Below are 15,635 nucleotides of genomic sequence, written 5' to 3' on the forward strand. Positions count from 1 at the left end.
TCAATTACCTCAGTGCCAGAGTTGGTTAAAATGTCACCGCGCTGGGCGCGTTTTGACACACTCAAAGATAGATAGCTCTGGTACATGATAAATGAGGGGGAGTTTAAAGGATCTAAATAGAGTGACTGCACTTATAAAAACGGTTTTCATTGAGTCAAAGCCATGTTACAGCGTTTGAAATACGATGGCAGGAACGACACCTGATGATATAATTCGTCTGGACTCGTGAACGCGGTGTGAACCGAACAGAGTGGACTGAGGTGTGCTGACTGTGACGATTCAGAATCGCGCCACTCACTGGACTCTGTGTGAACACTGACTCAGTTTAGTCTTTAGTCGTACAGCTCTCTCTACAGGCAAAACGTGGGAAAGGCAGAGATGACGGCCTCTGTCTCCGTTTCTACAATAAAACTCAAACTGAACGGTTTCTGTAGAAAAGACAAATGCTAAACTGTGTTGTGTTTGGACCCGTCCCGAAGAAAAGTCAAGGCAATTATGGCAAACATGTTTATTAAATTAAAACATAAGAATCACAATAAATAAAACATAAATACAATATAAATAATGTTTCATAATTATTTTTCAGAGGTGTTTTATTATTCCACAATGGCATTAATTAAACGTGATATGAAAAACATGAATGATTGGTGAACTGATTTAGGTTCAGTATGTATAGAATTCCTACATACATAATGTATCAATCTGTGAAGTGATGGAATGTAGAATTACACATAAACACACATTTGGAAATGTTGGCACACATGGGAAATGAAAAGAAAAAATAATAATTCCATCACATAATAAGACTGTTCACTGTTTTTGATCACTGTTACCATATGCAAAATGCTGAGAAAGCTTTGTAATTTTTATACTCGTTTGCACAAACATGGGGTGTGTCCATACAAAATGTGCTGAAGAAAAACCTCAAAACTACAACTCTTGATTTGTTAAAGGCACTGATCGTTTTTAATCAGTGTTCTTTCGGTTTCCTCCTGAAGCTATTTAAACACATTAGCCACTGTAAATCCTGGCGTGCATTTAAACTGTTGCACCTGTTTGGAATGATCTGTAGGAATATACTTCAGTGGTCACTTCAGAGACTTGCTTTGGCAGAGTTACACAGCAAAGGGTAAACGACGGTAGTACTACAGAATCTAATGTACTTAGAGAAACACTGCTGTACCCTTATAGGGCCAAAGAGATGAAATACTTATTAAAACACTTGCATGTTACTCGTAACTTGAGTATGTTTAATTGGCATAGGTACTAAAAGTGTGCTAAATGTTTTAATAAATAAGGCCCATTGAGCTGCAGGCTGCAGTGGCAGTGCGATTCTCCTTCTAACAATATAAAACTGCTCAAATGTGTCTAACAGAGGTTCCAGTAGAGGACAGACATGCCAATGCTGGGCAATTTCCAATTACAAATGCTTGTGCACAAGGCTATGTACCATCATATTAGAGCTGAAAAGGATTATCAAGAGCAAACTCACTCACTAAAGTCAGCAGAGCCAGGGAAGGGGAAAGGCTTTTTCTAATTTGCAAAGGTTGTGCAACAAGAGATGATGACCAGTTCCACAAAGGGTTAAAAGGAGCATAAGAACAAAACCTCCACAGCGATGAAATCATCTGAGCATGCACAGCTGAATTACTACAAGATGAATCCTAGTCTTCTCTTGAATCCTTACTATGCCGCTCATTTGTTTCCTCACAGGTTGCTTTCTTGTGTGTCTTGGCCAGAGGAGGTGATGGGGTGCAGACCTCCGTTATCGTTGAGCCTCTTGGCACGGTACGTCTCATAGTGGATGTTATGAGTGACCTCCTTCAGGTCCTGGAGGTGGGACCTGAGTATATGATATGGTATATGATGATATGTTTTCAGGAAGAATAGAAAGAACAGCATTTATTTGAAATAGAAATCTTTTGTAACATGTTTACTGTCATTTTCCTTGCTGAGCACTCCTTCAGAAAATCTTTCTGACACCAAACAGTAGTGAATACAATAAAATTAAGATTAGTATATCAAATAAAGTTTGATACATTACCTAATCATGAAATCACGGAGTAAGGAGAATTCGCAGTGATTTGGGTTTTCAACTAGAGGGATAAAAAATGTTTTGTCAGAAAATATCTATCAAACACAATATACTGTAAACAAACACAAATACATTCTTTATACTTGATGCTTCTAAAAGTTATTTTTTGGTTATTGGTTAAGTTAAACTGTTATAGCTGCCCTAAGTATATACTAACAGAGTGGAAAAGATGCAGAAAGCATCTTGTGACTAACTTGAGAACCAGTCATTACATTGAAAAAGTGATTAAAATGCCTGATGTTCACATATTTGTATTACTTTGTGCAAACATACATATAAACCTAACACATAATCCTCTTAGAAGCGATTTCAGTCCATGTTTTAAAGGCAACATGAGATGATTATCTGCAGGGACAGAAAATGCACCCAATATAGAAAATGACCCAAATATGATAGGTTTCTTAGCCAGCTGCGGAAAGTTCTCATTAATTATAATCTCATTATATCTCAGGATTTGACTTGTCCTGCCTAAGAACTCACTACAGCATCCACTTTGTTTTAATAATAGAACCACCTAAAAAACACAAATATTTTAATCAGAACTGGTACAGTGAAACAAACAGAATACCATTTTTTATTCAGAAATCTGTATAAAAACAAGTGAAATGACACATCAAGCACTTCTGCCCACTCACCCTCCACCACTCCCCAGGCTGTCTTCCTGCCCAAAACTCGTTTGCCATTGACCTGGTACTCTTTATCACTTCCTACCACTGCAAAGGGCATTGCCTCCTGTAATGCACAGATTTAATGGGACAAACATAATGTGGCTAACAGATGAGGGATGATAGATGTTGAAAAAAAAAAAGATGTGCAAAGTTCCCCTTACCCTGATCTTATCATTATCACTCTTATCCTCCATGTCTTCATCAAACTCCTTCTGTGGATAACACTCAATCCCACACGCTTCCAGCTCCTTCCTCACCTGCAAGGGAATATGATGAGCAATAGTTAATCAGTGCCAGAAAACTACCTTGATATTGAATCACCATGTAAATCTGTCTTTCATTCTAACCCTCTGTTTAAATTCAGTTTTCTCATCAAGAGTGAGTGTGTCAGACTTGGCTATGACAGGAATGATGTTGACCACACGACTCAGATGTTTCATGAACTCAATATCCAACTGGCGAAGCCTGAGGAAGAGGAAAGAGATATAATTTATAGACCGATAGAAGCAGATTTGATTACAGAGCCACCGACCTTTCTGAGGTTCACACATTTGTCTAGTGTCTGTGTGTTCGAAGCGACATGAAAGACTTGGTAGTGTATGATCCTCAGATGCCCAGTTTTTCCTGTGTAACCATTTACAATGTCGACAAGTTGTAAAAACTTAAAAGATGTGTTGTGTATTTTAGATTTTAATTAACAAAGCTGCAACTACAAGCATTTTTTAACTACTGACAAACAATACAAATAAATCTCAAAGATGTAAATACACAGAAATCCATTATCTTATTGCTGTTCTCAACAGAGAGCATGGTATATGAGTTAAAGTAAAATATCACTATATAATTCAAACTCACGAGTGTCCAGTTGGAGATATGAAGTACAAGCAGCAGTGCACTCTGGTATCAGGGATGCGTTTCTTGCGAGCAATGTTGACTTCTTCCTTCAAAAATTTCTCATATTGTTCATTGATGTATTTGGATATGGGCTCCCAGCTAGGAACACATAGGGGAAAAAGCAACAGTGTTGCATGTTGTAAGCTATGTTAGAATACATAAAACTTTGAAACAGCAAATGAAAAACCACTGATGCTATTTTTTTCATGTTTAATACCATAAATCTGCTTGCTTTAAAGCAATCTATTGTGTAAAGTTCTACATAAATAAACATGACGTCACGTGACGTGACTGGAGTATTTTTGTTATTGAGAGGAAAGCGCACAAAACATATTATAGTATACCACTGCTCACGTATTTCCAACTTATTTTTACCCCAAGCAAAAAAAATGAAAAAGAAATGTAGGTTTTTAAGCTATGGTTCTGTATGAATAAAAAGCAGCATAAAAGGCAGTTTTTTTTTTTTTGTTTGTTTGTTTTTTTTTTGTTGTCAGCATCAGCACCCAACAGCCAGTGCAGCACTATTGTGTCTGAGGCATTTGCATGACAAAGGAAAAACTCTGTGTCCCTTTAACTGAGATCCTTGGATGTGATCACTGAGGGCGAGCTGCCAAAGCACACTCACATTTGGCATCACTACCAGCAATCTGATTCTTGTCTGTGCACATCAATTGCAAATCTGAAAGTCAAAACACTGTCCCTTACACTTGAAACACGTTTTTTGATGCCAGTTAGTAGCAGCAGAAATTAAGCACACAACTGACCCCATTTATTTCAGCTGACACAAATGCATGTCCTCAGTTTCCTAGATGCAGTGATGCAGGATGCAGTGGCATTTTGGGATTATTTGCAAAAACTAAATCGGTTAAAAATAGCTGCCAGTCCTCTGGCTTTAACAGAGAAATCACACAATACTCACCAATTTTCATTGTTGATTTGGTCCCCAAAACCTGGTGTGTCAACGACTGTTAACTTCATCTTCACCCCTCCTTCCTCAATCACTGCAAAATCAACATTTATCACAGCTACAAATAAAGCAGTTTAGATAACTGTTTATTGTTTTTGTGACAGAATACAGTGGTTCAATCTCATAAAATAACAAAATTTTTGTCCATATATCCATATTTTGTCCAACAGGGTCCAGTGTTGTGTGGACACCACTGACTTCCATTATATGGACAAAAACAGTAAAACATTCTTAAAGGCACAGTTCACTGAAAAATGTAAATTCTGTCATCATTTACACTCATGTTGTTCCAAACCGGGTGTGTCTCACATGTCCTGAAAAGTGAAGCTGCGGGCTCTTTAATCGCCCCATGGTGGCTGGCTGCAGTACAGGTCATAAACCCCGCCCTCTCCATGTAAATGAATGGGACTTGAGTCAAAATAAAAAAGTTAATTAAACTTCCAGTACAATTTTCCGAAATATGGTTTTGGTCATTTAAAGTAGTTGTTATCACTCTGAAGTATGTTAAATTTTTCTTTTTTGTGATAAGTTTGATTTTAGAAATTTGATACTATAAAAACGGGGCGTGTCGTTATGGTTGATTGGGTCACGGGAGTTTGATTCCGCGGCTCCACCTCACGATACTACTGTGCTCTCTACTGCGTCAAACTAATCTCTAATGCGCAGACTCTAGCTCCAAATGACGTCATTTACTCAAGATGGCAGCGGCCATACTGAGATGATTTGTACAAGTATTTTCAAGTTGTTTGTACAAGTATTTTCGTCATCCATCTTTTTTTTACAGTCTATTTTCCAAACCATAAGACTTTGGTTAATCTTCTAACTCAAATTAAGTAGGGCTGCAAAATGATTAATCGCATTTAATCGCATTCAAAATAATGTTGTAAAATTATGTTTACATATTAAATGTGTGTGTACTGTGTATATTATTTATGTATATATATAAATACACACACATACATGTATATATTAAGGAAAACTATGTTAGATTTATATATAAAATATTTATATATAATATTAATTATATACAAGTATAAATATATATACAAATAATTTAAAAAAATTATACATACATGTGTGTGTATTATATATACATAAGAAATACACACAGTACACCCACATACAGTATGTAAACATTAACTTTTGATTGCGATTTATCACAAAACCTAAGCTGTTTCAAAAGGTCAATTGATGGACAAAAGGTCATAAACGCATTGTAAAATGAATCCATATGAATCAAGCGGTTTAGTCCAAGTCTTGGATCTTTTAAATTTGGTGACCTGGATTTTCAAAGGAAGAACGATATAAGTATCTTAATTTGTATTTTGACATTTAACCAAAGTCTTATGGGTTTCACAACATAAGGTTAAGTGAATAATGGCAGAATTTTTAATTTTGGGGTGAACTGTCACTTTGAAAAAGACAGAAAGTCATGCAGGTTTGGAATGACATGAAGGGGAGTAAATGATGACCATGTTGACATTTTTCGGGTTAACTATTCCTTTAAGTCAGATGATTTAAAATGCAATACTCCACCTGACACCCATTTCACACATACAACTGAAACACCATCAGAACAATATCACACAAGGTCAAGAAATAAATATACAGCCTTTTTCTGAACAGCATTTGGATATATATGATATCATTTATTTTGCCAGCTGTTCACTCACCTATAGGGGATTCACCAACAGCTGGCCTCCTAACTTGCCCTGGGCACAAAACATGCCAGTCTAGACATATCTCACTCCCAAGCACATATGCTTTGCTACAGGCCCTCGTGTGTATTGATTACATCAGCCGAGCCGACACTAAATGAGTCTTTCTTAATTAGCTCACAATGTCTATTTCCGTCCAGTGAAAGGTCTCTCCTTTATCAACCAGTGCTTAAAAGCTTCCCTTGAACAAGCGATGGATGAAGTTGTGAATCCTTGACTAAATGAGACAATTAACTGTTTGTAAATCACATGATCAGTATGCTCTTACCATGAGATACAGCATTTAATCTCCACAGTCTTTGGGATCTTCTCATCACGGCTCCAGCTTGTGGTCCTCCTGCTCACCTGTGACTTAAAGAGAGTATTCACTAAAGTAGACTTCCCAAGACCACTCTGACCTGCAGTTAGAGAGAGAGAGAAAAAAAGGGGGGAATGGTAAGAAAGTGAAAAAAGTAAAAAGTAAATGTGACCAAACTGCTCTCCCCACCCACCAACCACCATGATGTTGAAGTCAAAGCCTGTCTTCATGGTCTTCTTCCGCATCTGCTCGATGATGGTGTCTATTCCAATGTATCCAAGCAATGCAGATCCCCGCCCTTCACCCCCTGTTCCTTGGGGTGAAGGCACAAAGGGACCACTAGAATGCGGGGCCACATGAGAGGGCTTAGCTGGGACGACAGGTTTAGGTCTCACTTCAGGGGGCACAATTTCTGACATGTCTGTGTGAAAGAGTAAATGATAAACAATCAATACATTTAATCAGGCTAGATGTTATTCCACTATAAATGCCACGCTTAGTAAACTAGATTTAAATATAGTAAACAAAATTTTATCTTGTGATCATAATTTAAGTTGCTACAAGGGATAATTATTATTATTTATTTTAAGTTAGTATATAACTACCTTTAAGTGTTATAAGTAGTAAACGTTTTCAATGAAAACAATATAAAGAACAATACTACTTGAAATAGTTATATATATATATATATTATATATATATATTATATATATATATATTATATATATATATAATATAATACTATATATATATATATATATATATATATAATACAAATTTACATTCAAATATTGTGTATATTAAACTTTAAGATGCAAATAACATGCAGCAAAATACAACTTAAAATAATTGTTTATATGGATATTAGTTATGATAATATCATTTTAAATGTAAGTTCTATACAACTTCATTCACATATTATAAATATGAAGCTTTTGCAAATAATGTTTTGTTAACATTTATTATATTTTTATTCGAAATGTAATTTCCAATTCACTCTCTAACAGGACAGCTTACCTAATGTAGGTCACGTTTTGTTTTGTTTTGTTTTGTTTTGTGAAGCAGCATATCTGATACTTATTCTATTACATTTAAATCATATAGGAATAGTTCACCCAAAAAATAAAAATTCTGTTATCATTTACTCACCCTCAGGTAGCTCCAAACCTGTATTTATTTCATTCAACTGTTGAACAAAAAGGAATATATTCTGAAGAAGTGGTATCCAAACAGTAGCCACTGACTTCCATAGTTTGGAAAAAAAAAAATACCATCAACTTGTTAGTTTACCAACATTCTTCAGAATATCTTCTTTTGTGTTCAGCACAAGAAAGAAACTTAAACAGCAGATGGTGAGTACATGATAACAACATTTTTAGTTGAATTACCTTTATTTCACAATTCTTTTTTGCCTAGACGAGAACAAAATCAGTGAAAAGTGTCACAGCTTACTCCTCTAACCCACTCTTGTTTTGCAAGTACACTATGTTGGTGTTTAGAAAACAACATTATTAACTGAGGGAAAACTACAGATATTTGACATGACTGAATCATTTGTCTTATTAAACCTCCGTATGTTATTGTGTTCTAGTGGTCCTGTTATCAAGCCTAGTCCACTTTAAATGCTCCACTCAGCTGTCGTCAGCCTATATTAACACCATATGCCACCCAAAATAAGCGACAAACAATAAATCATTACAGAAGCCACTCAACAAATCTCTTTATCTCTTAATCACCCACGGCTGGATCTTTCCCACGCACCAAGCGCCACAACATGAGATGTTTCCTACACAAGCGACAACGATCTGCGTCTTTCATTTAACGTTAGAGAATAACGTTATTGCCATTTAAAACGTTACAGTTTTTCATCGCGGGAAACCAAACATAAACATACATGGATCTATGTACGCGTCTACCTCCCCATTTGTTCCATTTATTGATTTGTTTAACCTCAAAAACGAGTAATCAGAGGGAAACACTCTTCCACTCACCGATCCGGGTTTTTTTTCAGCGGTCGCAGGATATATGTTATCTTTCGACCTTTTTCTGCCTCTCGCTGTTTTACAGTCTGCTGAAGTGTAGTTGAACAGTCGTTAGGGAGTGATCATGTGTTCAGGTGCCTCTTTCTTTCCCTCCGTCTCTCGCCTTTCTATTCGCAGCTCGATGCACCTTATTCCTTCCTCCACCCTTCTCTCGTTACCAAGGAAACTAACGGGAGACTGGTGATGCAGTGCGCATGCGCAATGCTGAAATTAGGGTTTCGGGTCGCTAAGTGATTTTTGGCACTGTGCGAGGCTATTTAAATCTTAGCCGTTTCGCTATGTTTGTTTTGGTAGGGCTACATTTGTACAGATATTTATATTCAACTATGCTTGTTGTATCAGTGGCTGATGATTAGTTAGCACCTACAGGACGATGTAAAACAGCGACATGTGGATCACAATAATGACTCTCGTTAATGAAAACATTTTTTTTTTCCGGTTCCAAAATATATACTGATCAAACGAATATATCATTTCTTAAATACTTAATTGTTACGGAGCAAAATAATTTAAAAAGAAACAATAACTATCAACTGACATCGATCCCGTTCTGCTGACGTCATCAAGTCCTTTTATTTCCCAACCACCTTGTTCCAGTTGACTTGCTCCATTTTGTCCTCATTGAATAACCTGAAATACATTTTTTTTTTTTTGCAAATAACTTAAACGCACAATACCACAGAACAGTACAAAACAAAAGATTAATTTTGCACAGTGCATTTTATGTCATTAAAACTACTCACATTTCACGGCCTGCTAGTCTCATGTGCTCTGTGTGCTCCACATGTGAAGTGTTTGTGGCGGCATATACAGTGAGTACTAAAGTGCCGTTGAGCCTCAGTGTCTTTTACCTCATAACCGGGTTATCTCACTGTGTTTAGACAGGCCTGTGCTTGATGATAAGGCAGGGTCCCTATTTTGCAAGCTATACCATTTACAGTTTGTCCCATGTCTCTATATATCCTGGCTTATATTCAGAAAACATTCACATATTAGAATTTCTAGGGTTCACATTTGTAGATACATACAGAGTATTTTGAAACACTGACCTACCACAACCTTTATAACTTAACCTTATTTTTATATGGTTACATATAACATTTTCTGTTTGTTTTTGTCACATGATCTAAAGAGCTGGTTGTCATCACTTTTCCCTTGCAAGTTCAGTAAAACTGACCATTTAGATTGAGATTATTACAGTTGTTCATCAAGGTTCATCTTAGAGTTCCAAGCTAGTAGGAGATTCCATTCAAGAGTTCCAGTGAAAACGAAAGTGGTGCTCACTTGTGCCAGGTCAGTGCGATTCGGTTGCTAAGCTGTTTTGAGTGATTTTAGCTTGCTATGCGATTGTTAATGTGTTCTTAGAGATTTTTAGCACTATGCTATTCATTTTTTGGGGTGCTCTTGAGTGATTTTAAGCTCATTGCTATGTAGTTGCTAAAAAGGTCTGGGATATTTTTAGCAAAATTTATGTAGTTGCTAAAGTGTGAGTGAAAAGTTGAGTCATTTTTTAGCAGATTGCTGTGTGGTTATAAGGTGTTCTATTTGTACCACATTGCTAAGTAGTTGCCAAAGTGTCTGGTGTGATTTTTAACACATTGCTATTCAGTTCCAATAAGGTTGCTATGCAGTTTCTAAGGTGTTTCTGAGTGATTTTAGCATGTTATGTGGTTACTTAGATGTTTTGATATATTTATAATTCATTATAACTTGTTAAGTGGTTTCTAAGGTGTTCTAAATGATTTTATCTCATTGTGTTGCTTAAAGAGTTAGTTCACCTAAAAATTTAAATTAGGCTGTATTTTACTCACCCCAATGGCATCCTAGGTGTATATGACTTTCTTCTTTCAGATGAATCCAGTCGGAGTTATATTAAAAATTGTCTTTGATCTTTCAAGATGTGTTAGTTCACTCAGTGGGTGTTGCTTTGCTTCATTCCAAAAAAGTGAAATAAAAAACGTTTGTTAACAGGAGCAAAGGAAGCATAGTTTCCTTACTTTAGCAAAGGAAAACCAGTCTCCTCTTGGCTTATATCGAAATCCTGAGACATTCTTCTTTACCAATCCTCGTTTTGTACTTCTAATTAGTGACCGTTGTTTTGTTTTGATCTCTCCTCTGCGTTTCAGCGTGCGTCACTTCTGAGCGGCGCATACGCAAAGCTGAGCTCATACGTAATTCCTCTGGAATTGCTTCCGTTTACAACAGTGAGCGCAAGCTACAGTAGATTAAAGTGATTATAACGTTTTGAATATGGATATTTTTCTTACAAAAACCCATCGATTCGCTACAGGAAGACTTTGTTCACCCCCCGGAGCCGTGTGAGACACTTTTTTTATGGAAGGGCGCTTTTTATTTCACGTCTTTTGGACTGAAGGAATGCAACACCCACTGACTGCAATGATAGAGCTCGAAAGATCAAAGACAATTTTTAATATAACTTCGACTGGATTCATCTGAAAGAAGAAAGTCATATACACCTATGCCTTGGGGGTGACTAAAACACAGCCTAATTTTCATTTTTGGTTGAACTCGCCCTTTAAGGGGTCTGAGTGATATTTAACAAATTTTTTACTAATTTTATGCTATGCACATGCTAATATGCTTTCTAAGATGTTCTGCATGATTTTTAGCAGTTTCTAAGGTGTTCTGAGGGATTTAAGTATGTTTTTATGTGGTTATTATGACGTTATAATTCATTTTAGCATGTTAAGTGGTTGCATAGAGTGTGTTTTGAGTGATTTTAGCGCATAGCTTGTGGTTGCTTACTTTCTTTAACCACATGATTTGAGGTATCAAATTGAAATGTCATATTGTGCAACTAAGTAAAATATTTACTAGGCTTAAGGACTGCTTTAAATCTCTAACCCTAAATATAAAACTGTGATTCCCAAACATTCACCACTAATGACGAATTAAAGTCTTCCTCCCTGAATGCTTAGGCTGTTTATATACTAAATTTAAATAATGCCCCATGTATACATACTATTTATGACGTTTCATGTCTTTAACCAGCTTTATATACGTCCTTTTAATGTAATTCCAGTCATTTATCTTTGCACCCACCTGCAGACAGACATTCTTCAGAACAGGAGTCAACTCCGCTCCTCGTGTCTGTGACTACAGATGGTTGTAATGGTAGGGGGTCTTCTCGCTCTGTTAACCGCAAGGAGTTCATGTCTTGAAATCTGTCACAATCTGTAGAATGAAGTGTGTGTTTGGACTCTTGTTGTTGATCTAGAGTGAAGAGACACCGTGGCATCCATCCAGCTAAGGGATATTTCAGCATTTCAGAGTCTGTGTGTGTGTTTGGGCTATCCGAGAGGTCCGGGTGAACAGCTGATTTGCATTTATCTCCAACAAATTTAGTTGGACAACTAGTAGCACACATTTTGTATAACTGCGAGCCTCTGTGTCTTCTTGCAAATCTGTAATCTTCACGCAAGTTCGCTTCACTTGAAGAGGATTTAGAAGAATCTGAATCCGAAAGGCTGCATCTATTTCGGGATGAATTGCTGACATCCCTTCTTGTGTTCCCTGTAGTTTGGTTTGAGGAAGAGCTTCTCCATGCCTGAGGAGTTTTGAAGTATGCAGATCCACTGTCAGATGTTCTTTTGATCACAGGTCTACAGATTCGGCTCAGCTGACTGCATTCAGTGGATGATCTATGACTCTTCAAAGAGAACTGGAAGCAGCTCATCCGGCTGCACTGATCTGATGCATTACTGTATGTGATGATGGTGCTCTCTGTCTCGGAAGCTGCAGACTGAGGCCTGATCTTTGATTTACACTCTTGGTTGTCATGTTGGGAGGAGTTCATCATCATATTTCTTTTATTTGTGGCATTACAGTTCTCTGAAGCTCTGTCTTGAAGCTCTGAATTGGATGAAACCACTTTACTGTATTCCTTTAGAGAACGTACATTATTGAGTTTTTGAAAAATATCCTTTTGCTTTGTGGTAGCTTTAGGTAATGAGATTGGATTTGTAAGTGCTGACGGTCTGGAGAACTGTCTTGTTCCTTCAGCTGAAGCTTGTGGTTGGTTTTGAGGTTTCCAACAGCTCCTCTCACAAATCATGGGTCTTATTATCCGCTTGGCTGCTCCTAACAATTTCTTTGAACGAATAGGCTGTTTTAACTTTTCTGAAACAGCAGGATGTCCATTGCTCTGAATATTTGGAATGTTCTCTTCATTGCTTCCCTTGATCTTCTCCAGATTGGAAAACTGGGCACCAGAGTTTATAATCCTGCCTGTTTTAATCAATCCAAGCCGGATTCGAACTAGAGTAGGGTCTTGAGATTGGAGCTTCTTTTGATAGCTAGCTAAATGTTGTGGTCTATATGCACTTTTTTCAACATGTCGGAGGTTTTTAGGGCTTAAGCTTTCAAATGTTGAAGGCTTGGTAGCACCCCTGCAATAGATGTTCGAATTTTGCTTTAGTTTATCCTGCTGTGGAGGTCTGAATGGATCTTGCTGTTGCCCAGTTTGCTTTTTTTGACCCCTTGTGTTGGTTATGGGCATTGATCTTACACTTTTCTCAGTAGATGAAACAGGCGTTAATCTAGACATTTTGCTTTCTACTGGCCATGTTTTACCATGCATATCTGCAGAATGTAATGGTTTGTTTTCATCTGCTGGTAGCACTCCAATTGATGTCTCTAATTGAGAAATGGTATTGACTGACTTCAGATGTGGTGAATTTAGGGATGTATCCACTGTATTGATGATGCTGTAGAACACAGAACAATCAAAATGGATAAGCATGATGGGTGATGAATAAATGTTTTCAATAGCCAAAATTTTCAACAATGTAAAATATCACAAAATTAGCAATTTTGCAATATTTGGAAACGGCATATGATAATGAAGTATATTGAGACAGGGGTTCTCAGAATGGGGTATAGGGATCTCTAGCAACTTAATACTATAACTTAATACCTAATACTTAATACTACTAAGTATATATTTTTTCAGACAGCATATTTACCATTTGCTTTGGTAGAAATTATCATCTTTTGTATTTAGTTTATTACATATTATGTATTGTTGTATATTAGTATTTAAATGTACAAAAAGCAATGCTTTATATCACTGGTACAAAAATGTTTGTACTAAGAGAAACATACCTTTGAGGGAGAACTATCAATGTGGTTCTGTTGTTCCAAGCTTTGCCCGGTTTGACTTAAGGAGGAAATGTCCATGGGCTTTTTTAAGACAACAGAGGGGGAAAGATGCACGGGACAGGGGGACACTCTAATAGGTGAGGTAGATAGATCACATGTGGGGCAGGGAGACCTACAAACAGGGAGAGTAAGACGAAATAAAGTGAGAAGATGGACTGAGACAAGAAGGAGAAGTGGATAAAGGTGAGAGACGGGAGGGAGAAGAGCCTGAGTTAATGGGACATGGTGAGAGACGGGAAGGAGAAAGAGGGATAAGACATGGGGAGAGTCTTGCTGAGGACAGAAAGGGGGAGTTAAGGGGAGATCCAATAGGTAACATGTTTTCCAGTTTGATCTAGGTCCCTTGGGTTCATTGCAGTATATAACACAGCCTATAAGAATTCGTACAAAAAAAACTTTGAACAAAAGTTTGAGATTTCACTGTAAATAAAAAGAACATAGACTGAATATATAGGTAAAATTGATTCCCAAAGTCAAATATTTCACTGAATACACATAAAAAGGTGTTGATTATTCTACTAAGGCATATAGTGAGTACATCAAATTCTGAAAATGATAAGTATTATGACTGACCTGTGATCCTGTGGTCTGTTTACTGGAAGAGAGAAGCGAGAGAATGAAGGGGGAAGAGTGCGTCGATAAAATGGTGGGAACTAGACTTACATTCCCTCCATTCTTCTCATCTGAAGCTCCACTGTCTCATTCACCCACTCTCTTCACATCATCGCTAAATGGGCTGAATTTGTGAAACTCCAAAATCAAGTACAAACTTGCAGAAGAGAAGTGTTTCTTAACCAGTGTGTGTTTAATATGATACAGTAATATTTCCAAGAGGGAAAAAAACATGCTACAACTGATTATACAATTATACACTTTATTACAATTGCCATTATTATATATGATTGTCCAAAGTATGATTATAACAAACAGCTTAACACCCTTTTAACCAGAATCTAAAGGGACAATTGCATTTTCTGTTGCAGACCAAAGTGACACAAATCTACTGGCACATGAAAATATCTACTAAAACTACTAATAAACACTTCCAGGGCTTCAGATAAGAATGATAGCCCACAAAACAAAACAAAAAAAAGACAATTTGAACAATGTGTTTTGTAGTATTTTAAGGACATTGCAAAAGTTAAAACATCTACAACAGATGATACAACTAAAATCTAGTCTGGTATTCAGTATTTGATGCCTAATGACAAATAGCATGCTGAGTAGTTTGAGCTCCCTACTTTATACTTTAATTCACAGTATACTGTATGTATCTTGGGACATGGGTTTTCCAGATTTTTCAGGCATGTTCTAAAATGCCACCCAGAACATGACCGTCATGACCTGGAAACATTCCCTCTTGTTTGTTCATTGTATGTAATGTGTTTTCACACAATACCCCCTTCACACAGAAGTCAAGGTTGTTCCTCCAGTTTTGGCCAAATGTCACTAAAATCCAATCTACTTGCTACGTTTCTGGACCTTGGTCGTGGTAATTACCTTTCTGTCTATGGGAGGGTCAGAGAGCTCTCAGAATGCATCAAAAAGTATCTTAATTTGTGTTCCGAAGATGAACAGAGGCCTTACGGGTTTGGAATGACATGAGGGCGAGAAATTAATGACAGTATTTTCATTTTGGTTGAATTATCCCTTTAATTGTATTGATAATAATATATTAATTTAAAGTCCCCTAGTAGATTCTGGACCCCTAGTTGTGAACCACTACGGTAGAGGCAGTTTTCATAGCTAGTCTTGAAATAGTAAAGGGAATA

The 15,635-nt window shown here is 36.9% G+C and overlaps 1 protein-coding gene across 1 annotated transcript; it reads right to left on the reverse strand.

Moving 5' to 3' along the window:
* Positions 1-493: 493 nt before the first annotated feature.
* On the reverse strand, positions 494-9,531 carry sept3 (neuronal-specific septin-3). Its single transcript, XM_019068304.2, is given in 12 exon segments — positions 494-1,843; positions 2,045-2,096; positions 2,731-2,827; positions 2,925-3,020; positions 3,111-3,228; positions 3,619-3,756; positions 4,577-4,658; positions 6,611-6,623; positions 6,625-6,740; positions 6,834-7,061; positions 9,221-9,312; positions 9,426-9,531. Coding segments are annotated over 11 exon segments (1,101 nt in total). The 5' UTR covers positions 9,246-9,312; positions 9,426-9,531; the 3' UTR covers positions 494-1,707.
* Between the last annotated feature and the right edge of the window lie 6,104 nt (positions 9,532-15,635).

Source organism: Cyprinus carpio, chromosome B1, assembly GCF_018340385.1.
Source record: "Cyprinus carpio isolate SPL01 chromosome B1, ASM1834038v1, whole genome shotgun sequence".
NCBI classification, from domain to species: Eukaryota; Metazoa; Chordata; class Actinopteri; order Cypriniformes; family Cyprinidae; genus Cyprinus; species Cyprinus carpio.